Source organism: Pundamilia nyererei, unplaced genomic scaffold (genome assembly GCF_000239375.1).
Source record: "Pundamilia nyererei isolate P.nyererei 1_Seehausen unplaced genomic scaffold, PunNye1.0 scaffold00106, whole genome shotgun sequence".
NCBI lineage: Eukaryota > Metazoa > Chordata > Actinopteri > Cichliformes > Cichlidae > Pundamilia > Pundamilia nyererei.
This window is the reverse complement of record NW_005187507.1, coordinates 1,850,321-1,869,604: the sequence shown is the minus strand read 5'-3', so window position 1 is coordinate 1,869,604 and position 19,284 is coordinate 1,850,321. Positions and strand designations below refer to the sequence as shown.

Genomic DNA, 19,284 nt, shown 5'->3' with positions numbered 1-19,284 from the left:
GCCAGTTAACACGTAGATGTTCCAATAAACCGACAAGTCCTTGAATTCTTTGCAAGGTTTACTGAACAAATATCAGCGGAATAAAACTGAAAGATCACAGAAATATACAAGCATATTACTCCATGCAAATGGCAGCAGATTCAGCAAAATAAATCAAACTACTTCGCAGCTTACCGAGAAGGCAGAACACACCAGTAATGAGCTAGCTTACTCAAGATGGCACCTTCCAGTTAGCTTCTTCAAATTAATAAGATTTAAAACGTCAGAGGAAATAAGAAACACTATGACAGATCAATCACTATCCAGCTATCAAAAGTAGTAAAGGAGCTGATTACAGGCAAATAAGCTCAAAGGCACAGCATGTGTGCAGCTGCATTCTCCGTGGCCAGCTAACACTCCAACGAGAAGCTAAAAAACTGGCCCAGTCATTACAAAGAAGGGCCACTAGGAGGCAGCATAAACAAATCGGGTACATAATCAATCATTTAAGTCAAAACTTTTCTGTTAAGGGCAACACATTGTTGTACGTGGTCAACAGTTTCTGCTTGTTGAATGGTGATGTATTGACCCTGTGTTAGATAAGGCTGCAGTGATTTTTCCTCTTGGTTTTAACGAGACCCGAGTGGCCAAAGCTATTCAGAAGAACACGATTTAGTTCTAAATCGTGTTTCATTAGCACCGATAAGCAAGTTTGAGCTAAATGCCTTGCCATTTTAATGCCTCATGAAAGAATTACTAGAGCTTAGATTGTGATTCTTTCATGAGGCATTAAAGTGTTTGGTCTCGTCATGCAGATGTAGTTTGGTCTGTCTTCTGTGTCTTCTTCGTCCCATAGGGTGGTGTTTGTGTCCACACACTTTAAGAAAAAGCAGGATGGGGGTTAATGTGTTTATAACCATGTAGCTCTGTAGCTCTAACCATTGTTACCACACCTCTGCAGTTGTGCCTGTGTAGTGTTTGAGACTGTTTTCATTTGTGCAGCTTACTCATGCTTTAGTTATTAATTTACTACAAAACTTCATCTGAAAAAGGATAGGATTTGTCTAATATTTACTGTCTTTGAAAAAAAACATTCTTAGACATGAATACAGGACAGATGTTTATGCACCATGTTTATCGGGACTCATTAACACAGTCTTTGGTTTTGTTGTTTGCCTTGGGGCACCGGTGGTTCAGGTGGTAGAGTTGGTTGTGTCCCAATCGGAAGGTCAGTGGAGTGATCCCTGACTCCTCCAGTCCATGTGTCGAAGTATCCTTGGGCAAGATACTAAACTCCAAGTTTGCATCCATCTGAATGTGTGACTGGCCAGAGTAAGTGCTGCAGATACAAAAATAGCCTCTGTCTCTGTTCAGATTCCGGGGTTTTAAACTTCCACTCGCTTCCAAGAAAAAAACGGCACAATGTCTATGAAGATGTATGGCTTACTTTTTTGTGACTTCTTTGTATTATGTGTAATATGTACTTGTGACAAATGACCACTGAGCAGCAAAGCTAGAGTCACCGCAGGCAGAGAAAGGATTTAACACATCCCACATTTTCTTATTTTTATTTATCCAAGTTTAAATTTAAAAGCTTAAGGTGGCAGCTCTCCACCAACTTCCTCCTTGGTGTTTCCAAGCACTCTCAAGTGTGTCCCAAGGGGTCCGAACACCCTGGAGAAGACAAAGGAGAAAACAGGTTGCACTAAAAATCAGCACCCACACTAAAACACAGTTACAAGTGTGGCTAATATTGTGTCTTTATCTTACAGCATCTGTCCACCTGTAGCTGCTCAAGTGCCTGACAGAAGGAATTACACAGATCAATACATAATCAATAAATATTTGAAAACATGTTTCTTAATGTGTAAATGTTTTCTTAAAAATGCAGAGTGCAAATATGTCCGGAAAAGTGTCCACTGGGGTTAGGGTTACCTAAAACAAAGATACAAATTACTCTAAACAAGTAACGAAACACCTTCGTTACATCCTGCACCTCCTTTAAACTGAGTTTTTCTTCCAATCTGCTTATTTAAAAAGCTTCCTCGGAACTTGTAGGGTTAACCTTTGCTAGAGTTTTAGTCCGGTGTCCCCAGCAGAGGGGTCCTGGTGCGGGTTTGTACTTCGCGGGCTCCCGGGGCATGTGGCCGCAGCGCACACGTCAGCAGAGGGAGATCAGCACCCTGGACAGCGGCGCCTGGTCAATAATAAAGCAGCCAGAGCTCCTTCCCTGCCCAGCCGCTGGGAGCACGGGGATAGGCGTTTCAACCATCGGGAAACGGACGGATGGCTGGAGGAAAAGCAGCGACGTGTTTACGGGATGACAGTCTTTTATTTTTTTCCGCCTCTCTCCCTGTTCCGGAAGTAGCTGCTGCGTTGGTTCAATCTCCAAGCCGACCATTTCGAGGAGGAAAATCAGCGCCAGCAGTATCATCACCACCATCTATCTGATCCAATAATCAATGCCATTACTGCCGTGTAATTGCTGTCGGAAACGAAGACATCTTTACGCGTCTTCCCCGTCTCTCTCTAATTAGAAAAATCGCAGGGTGCCTTTATTATTCTGCCTCTCTCTGGCATTTCAGCGTTGCCTCCCGTGTTCTGTGCTTGCAATGAAATGCTGATGGACATCGAGCGAAGATGGGAAGCACGGGGCTTTCGGGTGTTTTTGTGCTGCCGTGTTTCCAGCTAGGCTGCTGAGAGAGAGAGGGGAAAGAGAGACGGAAAGAAGAAATGCAAATGCACAGGATTGTGTTTTTGATGTCGACGTGGATTGTCGGGGTGAATGGCACGGATTCTTCGTGGATCAAGCCGGGGTTTTACAAAAAGGAGATGAAATAGAGAGAAAAGGGGGGACCATGATCTGACGCTTGGGATGCTACAGTGAGAGGGACAAAAAAAGACATTATAATCACATCCAGATCAAACTTCCATTTCATCTTCCGCACCCTAATTTTTCTTCTTTTCTATTTTTATTGGATTATGATTCTTGACAAGAGTCTCAGATGTGGCTGTGTGGATGGCATGTCGTTGTATTTTACATCCCATCTTCTATTTCCTGGCTCTGTGTTGCTCTCTCCTCCACTCGTCCACTCTCTCGCGGTCTTCTGCTTCGGGTAGCAAAAAACATGTAGGCTGTTTTTTTCTTTCTTTCTTTCGTTCTTTCTTTCTTTGCCGCGAGCCTCGGTGCGTGTGGAAAACAAAACCAAACAAAGCGAAACAACAACAACAATAACAAACGGTGTATTTGAGAGCGCAGGAAAATGGACCGTGGAAATCAAAACCCGTGCAAGTTGTAATGTTTTCTGGGGTGCGGTGGAAGACGCAGATAGACGGCGTTTGCTGAGTTGTTTGAGTAATGAATATTGAAAGAGTGTGTCGGCCAGCTGAAAGGGAAAATCTTTCATCCGCATTGGCTTAGACACACATGCCATCAGTGGGGCGAGAGCCTTTATCTCCTCTCTGGATTTTCCAATTAGCAGTTGTGGCATCGTAGAACATACTACAGTAGCCATGAACATATCGGATGTATGAATAATAATAGTAATAATAATAACAATAACAGAGGGAGAGGAGGGGAGATAAAAACACTTAATTTATTTATTTCGGATTCTTTATGTGGCCAAACATGTTCAAGTATCGAATCCGCATGTTTTTTAATGAACTGAAAGTCCTGGTGTTTATGCGATCCGATTCAAGACAGTCCAGCTCAGACACAGATAGACGGTCCAACACCAACACCAACACCACTATGCGAGGTCTGGGGATGGGCGGCTGCGGCTGGCCGCCTTTCGTCGACTGCCATTCCCGGGACGACGAGGAGGAGTACTACGGCAGCGACCCGCGGCCCCGGAGCCTGGCGTTTGAGGAGAAGGAGCCCAAGCTGCAAGTGGGCCTGGACGCCGTGTCCCTGGCCAGCACCGCCAGCAGCCTGCGGACCCCCCAGTGCCGGATCTGCTTCCAAGGCCCAGAGCAGGTAGCAAAAAAAAACAAAAAAAAAAAACAGAGTGAGGTTCCTGATGCTGATGCCACGTCCTACGTGGACGGCGGGCGGGCAGGCAGCGTGTTTGTTTCACATTTCACACTGCTGTGAATGAGCCTTTGTGGGGCTGTGGAGAGCTATTTCACCATGCATGAATTGTTCCAGATCAGGAGGGGATTTAGGAAGTTGCTCCTTTTTTATCAAGTGTAATCTGCCATTTTGGTATTTGTATATATATATACATATATATATATATATATATATATATTACCATCCTGTCCTGCATTTGTATCTCTCCCACCCACCTTCCCCTCCAATACATCCTTTGGAAAAAGATAATCTAAGATGAGGCCAAATCTTCTTTTTTTTTTAAGTTTTATTTTTATAGCCTAAAAACCCCAAATTCGCCTCAAGACATTTTTACAGTCTGTGCATCCAAGCACGCTGTCAGTCCTCCCAGCTTCAAATTAGAGGCGACTATTGTCCTTCTTCTCACCCCCCCCCCCCCCCCCTTATTTTTTTGGTGGGGGGAAAGATGATTGCTCAGTGATCTGGTTATCTAAATAACACTGTTTTCATAAGTAAGCTAATCAGAAAGGCAGCAGTTCCCACACATCTGAAATCCGGCCAGCATAGCAACAAAGAAAGTTAGCCAATTAGGCCTGCAGGATGACAAACAGAGTGAGAGGCACTGAATATGCATGAGTCACAATCATTTTGTAAATGTAAATCAACTGTCCCCCGTCCGCATGTGTCACAGAACACGATGATCAACTATTGATCTTGTGATGATCACAGTTCCTGGTCAGACAATGATGTCGGCTGTGATGAATTTGTCACACGTTTTCTATTATTGCTTCTATTTTTCTCCTCCTACTTTCCAGTTCTTGAGCCCAAACAAAACAATAAGTAGTGCGTAGCTTTGGTCTGTGGCCAAATGTTGGTCTCACCAGATGTGTGGAAACCTGTGCCGGCTGGATCAGCAGGTAGTCCCGAAGCCTGAGATAATTAGAAACCCTGTAAATCCTTTAGGAGCACAGATGGATATTACCATTTAGTCACTTCCCTAAGATAGGCGTATAGTGTTATTACAGCCCATGTGCTAATTTATGACATCTGCCTGAGAGTTTGTATTGTGAGAGCCACAGGACTGAGTATAAATCACTTCAGCCTTGTTTTGGATACAAGGCAATTTGATGTTACAGACAGGGATCGACCCCAGGTTGTTGTCTTGCCCACTCAAACATCTTCCTTTAATAAAAGGTTCATGTTTTGGGCTCTGGGCTCTCCGGCAAGGTGACTCATCGTGCAGCATGGCTCTGAGCTGCCTCTTTTAGCTCCAGACAAAGAGCAAGCAAACAAAGCACTGAGGGAAAACCCTGAACTACACTACTACATCAGCTCCTCATGCTCATATTTGCTTTTATTTTGCCTCCACAGCACTCAGCTTTCTACTCAAAGGGAAAGTGCCTCATACCTCCATGGGTGCAAGGCGTGTGTGGGGGGGAAGCTCACGTTTGCCATTTCATTGTTATTTCATTATTCAAGCAGGTCACAACAGGGGCCGGGGATCATGTCGCTGTCAGCGGGCCAATTACCTACAGACATAATCACCTTCCTCTGTGGGTTGCATTGAGCACGAATCCTTATTAACTGTCTGTCAAAGGCGTCAGCGGGCGCCGCGGTACAGTCGCTCAGCCACTGATTCCACTTAACGCAGTCTGGATTCACAAAAGTCGTCGCAAAAGGGCTTGCAGGGAATTACTGGCTTGTTGGTGTAAGAGGAGGTGGTGGAGATGGGTGTTGGTAATCACCCCGGCCTGCCCTTTACTCTGGTAGTGCGTGTTTCCACAGGCACACTCAGTCAGGAGCTTGGGGTGGGGGGATACTTCCACACCTAAATTTTTTTGTCTAAAGGTTGCAGCTGAGGAGGAAGACCATTTTCTTAGTCATGAAGTGACACACCAAATTAACACCTTCGTGCTCTGTGAAGTGGCCTCGAGGTACAAATGCATGACAGCTCATCCGAGCAGGAGGAGTGTGTGTTTGTGTGGGTGTATTTGTGTGTGTAGCAGGCTGCCTTTATGTTTGTTGGCCCTCCTGTTGTTATGAGGGTAAATCTAGCTAAGTATTAGTGTTAACAAATCCCATGAAAACAAAAACAATCAGCTCATCTGAATTAAAATCATTGTCTGTTTTTCTTAAATGTTCTGCACTCTAGAGCGCCGCTGTTGCTCATTAAAATCATAAATGTTCAAAGTTAATGACAAATGAAGTCCAAAAACGCTCTCCAGACACACGTCTCATCTGACGCCTACTTTGGCAGGAGGTAATCTGGCCGCTGTTGTGGTTCGGTTACGTTTAGGCACAAAGATGACCTGGTTTTTGGAAGAGAAAGGCTGTGGTCGAGGTTAATATTATAAATAAACTATCACACATTTCCTCGTTTTCCATCAGGCGTATGCGGCTGCTTATACTCAATTCACACAGTTTGTTTCTACTTTTCACTCTCTGTGATGTGAGCAATATTGCTAATATGAACCTGAACTTGGGCAGTCAATCAGAAGAAGGCTGGCTTAAAGGAAGAGGACCTTAAAGACATCACATCCCAGGAAACATGCTTGTGTGGGGCCCACAGTGGGTGAACTGGGTGGTTGTGCAGGCAGAGTTAAACCCACACTTACCCCACACAGACCCAGAGTGGGTGTACCCACACAGGGCCCACAGCATGGGTCTTCTGTGGCCTGCCCACTGTGGGCTACGAGGGAAGAGGCTGTACTGAGGTTCAGTATGAGATAAATAAGGATTATTCTGAACTGTGAATCATGCAAAGCTACCCTAAACGTAATGCTTATGGAGCTATAATTGAGCATTATCCACCTTAAAGTCAATGACAGATTAATGTCTTAGTTCTGGGTGGATGGATGAATGAATGGATGTTCTGGGTGGATGGATGGATGGATGTTCTGGGTGGATGGATGAATGGATGGATGGATGGATTGCCACATTAATCTAAATCTAGGTTGCACTTTAAAAGAACAGTTCATGCCCCAAATTAAATGTACACATGTCCCCTCTGGCCTTCAGTGATGTTTATTCATCTCATTTATTTTGGTGTAGGTTGCCCAGTTTTGGAGATATCAGCTGTAGAGATATCTGCCTTAGTCTTTAATATAAATGTACTAAATGGCACTGGCCTTGTGATGCTCAAGGGCTAAAAACATGTATTTGAAAATCTGTGCTTCTGTGCCTCTTTTAAAAAATCATCCTAGTTATGTGTAGTTTAGAATATGCTGTGTAAAAACAGGGAGGTGTAATATGCTAAAGCTTAAGCTTACACCTCTTTTTGGCAATAATTTGTAGTCTTGCCATTTAATTCAGTTCTTTGCTGTCATTTATTTACATTTATGGGCATTTTATTTGCTGTCACTGCTCGTCTGAACTATTTTCTACATACCAGAGGAAGTGGACAGCTGGCTAAGGTGAGGGGGGCCTCCATTAATATTTATATCCTGTCCCGCACATGCACAACCCTCTCGTCGCAGGTAGATGGAAGATTCAGTCTGCTTGGTGGGTGTAGATCTGTAGAAACATACATAAAACCGAACAGAACGAGGTTTGTAGATTTTTGTTTTTTAATACCGGGGACATTAGAGACATTACAGCTGAGTTTTTCATTTTTATTTTGTAATTTTTTCATTTTCCATGCTTTTAGTTCCATTATATTGAAAAAAGGCAGGTATCTAGTTCAGCAGACGGAAAATAGTAGGTTTGTGGACTGTTTTGAGTAACGGGGTCGTGCTTTCTGGAAAAAGACATTAGTGCTGCGTTTTCCCGTTTTTATTATTATTAGTTGTAGTAGCATTATTAGTAATAGTAGCAGCACTTTGAGCACCACAAGCCAAGAGCCAGTAGCTTCATTACAATAAAAAAGAATAGACATCTACACCAGCATCTGCAAAACTGAGCAAGTCCCACCAAAATAAAAGAGATGCACAAACAGCACTAACAGAGGGGAAACATTTAAATGTAAAATTTTGGTGGTAAATGACCTTTTTACCCCTTAAAATGAATTTTTCTTAAACTATTTATTTGTTGGAGGCTGTTGCGCAGCACGATACGATTCAGCGTGTCTTTTTCTTTTACAGATGACAGAAAACGCAATAAAGTGCCGTTTTATTGGGTGCACATTCTCGCAACAAAATAAGAAGCGATAGCTGCTCTGGTGTCGTCATCTTAAAGCGGTTTAAGCTGTTTGAATCGTGAGATATGGCGCTTTTCATATCAGGTGTGGACAGGTTGTCACGTTTGATCCTTTAAAAACATAAATCTGGCAAATTTTCAGTGAAGGAGTTCATGAGCCACACTGTTATAGTGGGTGACATGTTCCCTTATTACCATGAACACACAGTTTATTCTGAATCAGTGCCACACACACCTCCTGTCCTAAATACTCGCTAGAGCACCTAATTTGTATTAATCCACTACTGAAATAGTCCCTAAGAAACTGATTATTTCTTACTGTTGACGTAAGTTTTACGTAAAACTGCAGCGCCTACGTGTTTGAAATAATACCGAGCTTTGTATTTTTAAAAAGAAACAACATATTTTGGGATCCATTTCTAATTATTTATGTCACGGATTCAGTGCCACAGACAGGTGTTAGTGCCTTGGTTCTTTTGACTATGACAGCACATGGCAGTGCTTTAGAGTCGGCGTCTTTGTGTGCTCAAGCATAGTCTATCACTACATGTTCTGTTTATTTATTTTGGTGCGAGTTCATCCTGCTGGTCCAGATGTGACCTTTTATGTCTCGTTCGGTGTTTTTTACACTGTGTGCTGCCTTCAGGTGCAGGGGGCTGACTCACAAAAGCAAAAATATCCTTCAAATAGAAAGCAGGCTTTTCCAAATAAAACAGGGTGTTCAGTACAAAACTATTAATGTAAAAACATATCTCATTAAACAACCTTAACAGCTTATTATTAGCGACATTATCTGTGATGACCCTGGAACCAATTATAGTGATTTTATTTGGATGTTTTTGTTTTTACATGCAGTTGTTTATTCCCCTTAAAATCAGTTATGTGTTCATTCATTATTAGACTCACTTTGGTTTCTCCAAACTAAATTCACTCATGTATGTCCTCTGAGCCTTGGCAATATTTGCGAACATCAAGCGAGTTTGAGTGTTGAACCTGATTTTGGGCTGAATTCAGGTGACACTTCAGGTGAATGCAAACAACACCAGCCTTTGATTAAAAAGTATGGTTTCTGATTCTTCAGTGTTTGAGGGGCCTCATAAAATGAGTCACTTTCTCCTTTAGGCAAAAGTTGCGATCATTACCTGTATCGCAGTTTCTGCTAATACAGGTAATCCCTGAGGGAAAGGTCTGAAATGATAATCAGAGCTTTTAAAGGTCTTTGTTTTTAGTTTGCTCTAGTTGATCATGACATTAACTTTCTCCGTCCGGCCTCGTAGCGCAGACACACAGAGACTCAACGACGGCTTTGACATTTTACAAATGTTTGCTTTCATATTGTTTTTCTTTTATTTAGCTCCTTGTATATTTCTGACCTTCTCTGTGTTATCTTTATAATGTCAGCAGCCAAGTTATTTTAAAGTTTATGAGTGGCATGTGGCTCATCTGCCGAACTCAATCTTTATGCAGCGGGACACTTTTATTATAAGTGGGAAGGTCAAACGAGCCAGATGGGGAAACGACAGAGTGCAGACGAACAGAAATAAAAAAAAATGAAGTGTTATTTGTATAAGCGCAGCTCTCTGGTGCATAAAACCTGTAGTGATGAAACAGGTAGTACTCTGCCAAGTCTGTGAACAGATTCATGTTTCTGAGTCACCGTTTGGAAATGAAAGATTTTTATTAAGTTTACACACAAAAATGAACCTTCTTTATGGGCAGCACAAAAAAGAAAGAAAAAAATGACTAAATACTACTTTATTAGGTTAGTGAGTGAAATTATTTTAGAAAAAATAATTTTTTCCAGAGAAAAAAAAACACAAATTCTGTCATCTAGGTGCCAGAAATTCAAATTCCTCATCAATACCCGACTGTTTTTTGTTTTTTGTGCTTCCTACCAGTTCCCGTGAACAGTCGTTAACATGAAAGAGCTGAAAATGCAGAAGTATGTTGCAAGACATCAAATGTTACCACTGTGGTGTCTCATAGGGTGTTACAGCTTTGCCTCCAGTTTTAAATCCAAGGATTTTATATCAACATGATCTAACTTCTTTTTTTCAGTTTGTAGGGTTTAAAGTTTGAGTTTGATTTTTAGGGGGAAAAAAATCTATCCAGGTAAATTTCACTGTCTAAACTTTCAGGCACTGATGCCAAAGGATACCTGGGATGAGAATACATTGAAAAGACATTTCTACTGGGCCTTACTGACCAGTACTCACTGGGCCAAACCTGTTGTAGTTTGTCTGTAAGTGTAAAGCCTGAAGCCAAGAAAGATGGATTCTCACTTAGTTGTGATCTCATAATTCAAAATGTTATGAGGCACTGTTTTGCAGTGTAGCGTCTCACTCGTAGTGTTTGTACATGTGGCTGAAATATCATCTATCTTGTTTGTGTTCTCTTGGCTCTCAGGTCATGTTTTCGACCTGTGTTAAGTGTTTGAACCTTCAGCCAAGGGCACATTTCAGCTCAAAACATTTAATTGTAATTAAATTTTTTAAATGAAAATATTAATTGATTTCAGTTTTAACTTGATACAGATACACAATCCTGTCCAAACAACTCATCAAATAAAAAATTAGGAGATAGTTGCACTCAGTAAAATCAGTGATAGCCTACCATGAATGATTAGCTTGCTTTAGCTTAGCTTAGTGACGCACTAAGCTTTGAAGTAAGAGAAAGACAAAATTCACATATAAGTCAAAACTGTACTAGTTAACACATTAAATTCCATTTGATATCTCTCACTTTGGTTTTAATAGGAGTTATTAATGTTCCTTAACAAAATGTGGAGCCCCACCCACCCTCTGAATGTAGTCGTATTTAATCAGGAGATAAAACTATTAGCTTGAAGGATGCTTATTATATTAATTTCCAGCTCCGTATTAGGCTAAAGTAGCTTGTGCATGATTCACAGTTGAAAATAATCCTTGTTTATCTTATGTTGGGTCTTGGTGACTCAGTTAATCCTCTGTCTTAAACAATCAGTTTTAGCTCCTCCCTCTTTAGGCGAGCTTTCTTTTGATTGGTTCGTTAACAGAAGATTTGAACAGCTTCTGTATAAATAGCCAGAATTTTGACTGCAATAAAGGCTATTTTTGCAAAAACCCTCTTTAGGATTCAATGCAAACTTTCTCCACAAGGTGGCAGCAATTTACCAGCAAGTTTCAGTATCATTGTTTTACACCAGACAGCTTTTGTCTTGTCTGAAACTCTGGTGGTTGATGGCTTCTTAGAGTAGTGGTTTATATATTTCCTTGGCAATTTAAAGATTGTTGGTTCAGTTCCTGTTAAAAGGCCATATTATACCTCGCAAACAGCCCCATATGACACTACTGACAGCAAATTGAAGCCACATCCACTGTTGCAAGCTGCCATTTGTGTTGGTCTTGCATGTCTTGATTTGTGTGACCTCAAGTGTTGTGCTGCTGTTGCCACAGCTGGGTTGAGGGCATAAGTGCGTGGTTGTGCTGGTTTTTACTACCGTACAGAAAACTTTGTTGAAAAAAACATCTTGTTTTGACTTCTTCGGAAGTGAGCCAACACTTTTCCACTTCCCAACTGGGAATATCACTTCCCGCTCTGGCCAGTCTTTCTGAGAGGGCCTAAAAGTAGCTACTCTGATCTTCGGGCTGTGATAATGAGCCATCTGAATGCGATGGTAATGTTGGGTTGTGTCATGTTGGACTTGCAACAGATTGGACACTCCACCATCTAGTGGTTCAAGGTGGTATTACGTTAGAGTACAGCCCAGCATTACCTCAGCTTCAGTTAATATCGCTCCATTTTTGGCCAAAACGCCACAGTTGATGTTTCTTCACATGCCATCGAGAGTTTCAGTTAATTTTGAAAGGTTTTAGTGCTTTTTTAGCTTAGGTGTTTTTTGTTGTTTACCTTTAGAACTATCTGCGCTCTGATATTCTGTCATACAGAGCCAAGAGTAGATGAGCCCATGTCTTATATCTGTCCATCGATCTGACTGTTGGTGTGTTTGGTGTTTTCCGGCTTTGTTTGTGTTCACTCTGAGGTGTAGTTTGTTGTGAGGTTAAACTCAGAGTTTTTGTGAATCGGCATCAGGCTTCAGTGGCTCCTCTCTCCTTCACCTGGCTGCCCTTGAAGCCTCACCGCTCCCCGCTGCTGTTGCAGAGTGCTAACATGGCCCTTCACCAACTGGGCCCCGGATCAAGCTGTGCCCATTCATTGATTTACTAATGATTCACAGTGATACTCCCCCCTCACCATCTCCATCTCTGCTGCCTTTCCTTCAGTCGAGGCACACGGGCTACATGAAAACGTGCCATTGAATGCTGAGTTGCCTGACAAAATGGATGTTTGATGATGAACGGTGGTGACAGCCTGAACGCGCTCATCCTTAATGTGGTGAGCATGCCAACAGGCTTCAGGTGCTGCTGCGGTGCTGAAGAGACAGTTGGTCCATAAGCCACTCAAGCCTGCATCTTATGGACTCTATGAATATCATTAGGAGGTGAAGGGATGGGCAGAAAAGTGTCAGTTTTATTTTTGCTGACAGGAGAAGAGTGTGACTTTTGGGGGGAATTATTATTATTATTATTTTATTTTATTTCAGCCTTCCAATGGTTTGAAATAAACTGTGGCTTTGGGGGAAGTCTGCTTTCACTCACCAGGAGGCTTTATTTCAAATCCCCCTGCTGAAACACAACATTTAATTTGCATGAAAGGGAAGGAGAGTTTATTAAGGTCCCCTTTTAATTTAGAGGAAAAAGAGAAAAAGCTGAGCGCTCAGTGAATTTCTTGCTTCATAAGTAAGTTGTTTCATTACACGCTGAAATCTTGCTTTTGTGGTGGGCATAAATGAAAATGTGCACAGCAGAGAGAAAAGAAATGGTATGGTGTAACTAAGTCCATTTTTAAATCACATATTTTTTTATTTTACACAATGGCTACAAAACCAAAAATAAAAACACTGGGATGAAAAGAAAAGCAACATACTGCTCCTTATGTTCAACAAACAGCGATATGCATTCTCAAAAAGGGAAAAAAGGACAAACAGAGACAAACTCAATTCAATAAATGCAACAACAAATAACGCACAGCTGAAAAGAAATAACTGTAAGGACTGACTTCTGGTTAGACAAACATCCCCTACAAAACAAAAAAGTCGCCAAACCTTTTTGATCACCTTGTTTTCCAGGAAGATGTTGCTAACATATTTTAAGGAAATGTGTTTGGAAAAAAATCTAACAGATTACAGATTTGAAAAAATCAAAAAAAAAACGTGAGTTCTCTTTCAACAATTTTTTAAAAATATGTTGAGGTTTGGACTGCTGGTTGCGCAAAACATCCATCTATAATTCAGGTTAGGGTGGAGCCTATCGTAGCCGTCAGTGAGTAAGAGGCGGGGACTGGTCGTCTGTGTATTTGCTTGGTTAGTTGGTTGGTTAGTTGGTTGCTCCTTCCACAAAACCAGGATTTGGGCATCCAGTTTATGTCCCTAAAACTTCTCCTGATCTTGATTTTGACACCATGAGGTTGCCTGGCAACCACCTATCCACAGGCTAAAATGATCTGTTTTGAGCATTTATTTAGCACTTTATAAAAGAATAGTTTCGTTCCATTACAGTAACGTATATTTTATTTTCAAAAACCTTCAGTTACAGCATACATGATAAATTATGATGCAATCAGCCAGCCAGCTGCCTAGCTGCAGGCTAGAATGACCTGTTTTTTGCCTTTATGAACCTACACCCCCTCATGCAACCATGTTAAGATCTTAATTTCACAACCAACTGCACAAACAGGCGTAACAAACTGTAGCTTGGGCATGTACTAGTTAACCTGACAAATGCCTTTCGACAGTTCATGTGCAGGGTTAATGCTGTGTAGAGGAACATTTATATCTAAATAACACAATTTTCCATAAATCTAACAAGTACATTTTAGTGCCTAAACCTGAGACATTGGTGCCGAAGAACGCCTGTAATGAAAACGTGTTGAAATAACAATTTTAACTGAGACCTTGTGGAGAAGTAGTTCCCCATATGTGGCCTCAAGTGCAAAGCTTAAAGGCTAGAAAGATGTATCCTCTCAAGATCTCATCAATGTGTCAGAACTATTTAGAAACTGTGGTAATGTCTCACTAGGGGTGTTTGATATCAATCTAGGACATCCTTAAACTTTTCTCTCCCAAAAAGAACCTCACACCCCAGAATTTTCAGCATTTTCAGCAGATATTTTAAATATCAGCATAATCACTCCAGAAAATTTCTGTTCGCTTAACAAGATCACATTTTTTCATTTTAGTTTCACTTAACGTTTCTACTGGTTGTTTCACATCCTGCCTACACCTGAGACCAACACACAGTTTGAGTTTTTTCAACGAAATAATCTACAGTTTCAGAAAATAACAACTTAATCTTAAGAATGACTATTAACACTCCTGAACTACAGAAGCCAAGGAACTGCTTGCTCTTATTTATAAAAGAGAAAGTATTTTGCACATTTCCAAATTCATATTTTCATTCTTGATCTCCAGTAAGGGAGCTTTGCATGATTCACCTTTTTCATTTATTTTATATTTACTATATTTAAAAAGAAGAAAATAAATGACTGTACTTTGCTCCTCTTAAACAGAAACCTCTGAAAACATTTATGCTTTTTTCCTTTGTACTGGTGGGGTGGTGGGCATGTAAACCGCTCACAATATGCTATTTTTGCGGTGCACTTCATTTTCTGTATCTTTATCATCATGGTTCATGCATAAAATCGGGCTGTTATTGATGTATGATTCATGCAGGAGGGTGATTCATCATTCATTCACTATAATAAAGATAACAACGTGCACGCTACTCTTTCCAAGTTTGCTTTTCTTACCCACCTTTTTTAAAAGAAAATAATATAGTAAACTGAAGTGAGAAGCACGGCACTCTGGAAAACAAAGGTGCACTTATTTTGAGTCTGGGTTACAATGGTCTCTTCTGTTCTATCAGCAGTAAAGTTTACCACTAATAAACCTGAGACAAGCAGCCCTCTATATTCTCATCGCTCTTCATACCTCTGTGGAGAAAGATGTACAACAGAGGCACCTTTGTCTGTTCTTAGTAATATAATTAATAATGAAATTTGTTTATCTAAACAGATAACGTTTATTTTTTGCATCACTGTTGACCAAACTGGCAGTTAAATGTTGGGTCATGCTGTTAAAACATGAGAAATGGTTCTGGTGGAATAATAGCAGTGAGTACATGTTTAGACCTTGAACTGGCGTCACTGTCGCTTGTGGTGGCTGGTCAGACTTCAGGCAAAGTCATCGTCAAAAAAAAATAAAATAAAAAATTATGTAACCTCAGCTTAAGAGGAGTGAGTTATCCTGACCTGTTTGAAAAGACAATTTATGTGAATTTAATATGTTGCACCAATGTCAAAGAGTGCTGTTTACATTCTCTGGTTGCATCACTTTTCAGATCTTCTGTACTGTTTATGTTCTTTGGACTTTGCATTGTTAATGAGTTCCTTACATAGAAAAATCATTCATTCATCCATTTTCTGCTGCTTATACGGTTCTGAGTTGCGGGGCAGCTGTCTGAGCAGAGATGCCCCGACCTCCCCCCCCTGCAACCACCACCTCCAGCTCTTCCAAGAGGACAGTCAGGCATTCCCAAACCAGCCGAGAGATATAATCTCTCCATCATGTCCTGGGTCTGCCCCGAGGCACAAAACACCTCGCCTGGGAGGTGCCCAAGAGGCATCCTAATCAGATGCCCAAACCATCTCAGCTGGCTCCTTTTGATGTGAAGGAGTAGCAGCTCAACAATGAGTCCCTCCCAAATGGCCGAGATCCTCACTCTGTCTCTAAGGCTTAGCCCAGACACCCTTCAGAGGAAACTCATTTCCACCACTTGCATCCACAGTCTTGTTCTTGTTGGCTTGTTTGAAGGTGGCAGACCCTCCACCGCACAGATGGTTCAGACTGGACACAATCACTCCAAATCCTTATAAAAACATCACACAACCATGTAACCTCCTCCGACTTGTGTATCGATTGGGACAAACGGTTAATTTGTGTTGAATAGATTAGTTCAGTGAAGTGTTTGTGTGTGGAGGGGGGGTTTCTAGCATGTGGCCTACGTAGCTCTGGGCTATGCACGCCTTCTTTGTTTCCTGACTGTTATTCCTAAAAGCCCACCCTGATATAGAAAGCTAAAACCGTCCTCGGCTTTCATGTGTGACATGAGTCATAAAGACACGTTTTCATTTTATACGGAGATGATTCATGTCACTCTATCAAGATTTTAATTTTCCCTTCAAACAAACCAAAAATTAGCTGATGGGATGAATAATAAAAACTGATGGTTTGGTGTTTTTAACTTACACATGAACAGTTTATCCAACTACACACACGTAAAGCCTTGTTGGCACTTTAAATGTTATATACGTGTGTGTATATATATATATACAAATATATTTACATTGAAATGTATTAATTCATTCATAAACACAAAGCTAAAACAGGTAATGTACAACTTTAGGAGTGACGATCAACAATTCAGAGAGAATGGTACTTTTTTTCCTTAATTATACTGTGGACCTGTTCAAATACAGTCTCTTTATGTAATTTAAATATTTATCTATTTATAAATATATAAGAACTTCAACTTGAGTTGAAATGTCACTCAGCTTTTCCGAAATCATAGCAAAGCAAGTTTGAAAAAAGTGTTTCTTTGTTGCCATTTTCTTTGTTTGAACTTTTATATTTAATATTGTTGACGACATACCAATCATCTCTTCTGCACCACAACATATGAGTCAATGTGCGAAATCCTCCTCCGTCCAAACAATAACCACAAACATTAGAATTATTATTTTTTTAAAGTCCAGACTGTTTTGTGTGGGCTCCAGCAATCTGTAGCGCTCGCTGTGTGACCGGAATATTTGAATATTTGATTGAAAGGATGAGTAATTGTTTGCTATTCGTTTTTCAGTTTCACTTCTAACGTGCACGTTTCTAAAATAAAAGATAAGAAATACTTTATACAGTGTTTGTGACATACATGTATTCTAGAGAGCACTGTTAAAATTAATTTGCTTAAATGTTTTAAGTGTAGAAAATTTACATTTATTTATAGTTTATCTGTTGTAGATAAAAATAAAAATAAAAATATTCAAAGCATATTATCCAAACAACTCACTGTGAACGTTTCCAACTTTGAAGACATGAATTTATGAATTCATAAAAACTGGGCAACCCTGAGATTAAAGTAAGGAAGGAGAAAAATATTATTTATTTATTTGATTGTAACTTGTGCATTTATAAGGAAAACAATTCCAAGTGGAACTCTAATGGTTGTCCTTTTTCTTTATTATAAGCATATATAGTTTTGATGGTGGATCCTCATATTAAACAGATCAGACTTTAGACTGTTTTTTCTACTCTTGGCCTCTCTATGATGTCAAAGAGAGTCATCACAGACATGGAAGCCCCGCCCACTTTGTGTTTAAAGCTTTTGTTTAGCAGGATCAGCCAGTCAGAAGAAAGCTGGCTTAAAGGAGGAGCTAACCCAGCTTGTTTTAAACAGATGGTAAATGGTAAATGGCCTATATTTGTATAGCGCTTTACTTAGTCCCTGGCAAGCTACATTGTAGCCACAGCTGCCCTGGGGCGCACTGACAGAGGCGAGGTGAACTGAGGGCCTGCGCTGAAGCCCAGTGTAAGACAAATAAGGATTACTTTGAACAGTGAATCATGCAAAGCTACACTAGTCCAGAATTTAAGTATGGAGCCAGAAAGGAGCAGAATGTTGCAAATTAATGAGGAAAGTTACGGTTATTGGCAAAGGAAGTCTCTTCACTTTGCAGTTTTGGATAATCTTCATTGCACCAAAGCTGCACTGCAGTTTGTTTGGCTTTAAATGTATTTTTTTCTTGTTTTTAACTCCTCCCCCAAGCTTCACCTCCACGTCTTTGCTCTATATAATCTCAAATAGCTTTAATAGGTACACAGCTGTGCTGAATAAGATGAGAAAACATTTTGATGTATTTATTTCTTCGTGTCCTGCAGGGCGAGCTGTTGAGCCCCTGCCGCTGTGACGGCTCTGTGCGCTGCACCCATCAACCCTGCCTCATCCGCTGGATCAGCGAGAGAGGCTCCTGGAGCTGCGAGCTCTGCTACTTCAAGTACCAGGTCCTTGCCATCAGCACCAAGAACCCACTGCAGGTAAACACGAGGGGAGTCTGCAGCACAAACACGGTGAAGTCTGGGGAAAAAACAAAGCCTCACACCTCTTGCTGTGATTATTACTGTTGCACAATTTGATCTAAAACACTGATAGTGAGTCTGTCCAGATGACTCACAGTGACTGCACAAACAAACCAGCACAGCGTGGCTCTGTCCAACGTGCTTTTTGACTAAGATTCAAAGTATTGGATAAACAGCCACATAAACAAGATGATGATGGCGTGTGAATATGGAAATGATGCCAAAATGCTCTCTCCTCTCTGAGGTGCTAGCTCCTAAAACACATGGGCGATGGAGGCAGGAAGATTTAATGACGTGGAAAGAGGAGCTGCTGCTGTCAGCTAACCTTTCATAATAAAATATACAAACGCTGCTGCAGCAGACCCAACACTCTTTTGCCTGAACAAATCTCTCAGCCGTCGCTGTGGTGTGAGGACTGTTTGCCATATTGTGCTGACACATTTTCCCTCTGCGTCACTGTCCGTCTGCCCTCCTTTTCAGAGGCAGCCAATCGCTCTAAAACCTATTGAAAAGATGCCATGTGTGTGTTGGTGTGTGTGTTAACTTGTCAAATGTGAGGATTTTTCTCTCTCTGGTGAGATGTAATGTAGAAGATTGGTGCAGTGTGACTAAGTATGCACAACTTGCAGGTACTCTTGCATGTCCACGCTGTGCTGCTTTACTCTGACACTCCGATGTTAGGAATGTCGCACTTTCAGCTTCACAAGACTTAATAGACTTAAACTGCTTTGTAAACAGATTACAGGGGAAATCGTGTGATAACGCTAAGGCTCTGTGTTTTTTTGGTTTGGTCCCTCTGCTCGTTCTTTTCATGTTCGTGCTTTCTTGGTTTCCCCAGTGTTTCCTTGTTTTTGTCTTCCTCTGATCTTCTTCCCTTGTCTTTATTGTTTCC

At 41.0% G+C, this 19,284-nt stretch overlaps 1 protein-coding gene across 1 annotated transcript in view; it reads left to right on the top strand.

The window, feature by feature from the left end:
- Positions 1-3,163: 3,163 nt before the first annotated feature.
- Positions 3,164-19,284, top strand: part of marchf9 (membrane-associated ring finger (C3HC4) 9) — a 23,394-nt gene continuing 7,273 nt past the window's right edge. The window contains exons 1-2 of the mRNA XM_005741038.1: positions 3,164-3,955; positions 18,195-18,350. Of these exons, the coding sequence (XP_005741095.1) occupies positions 3,596-3,955; positions 18,195-18,350 (516 nt within the window). The 5' untranslated portion in view covers positions 3,164-3,595. The remainder of the gene's footprint in view (positions 3,956-18,194; positions 18,351-19,284) is intronic.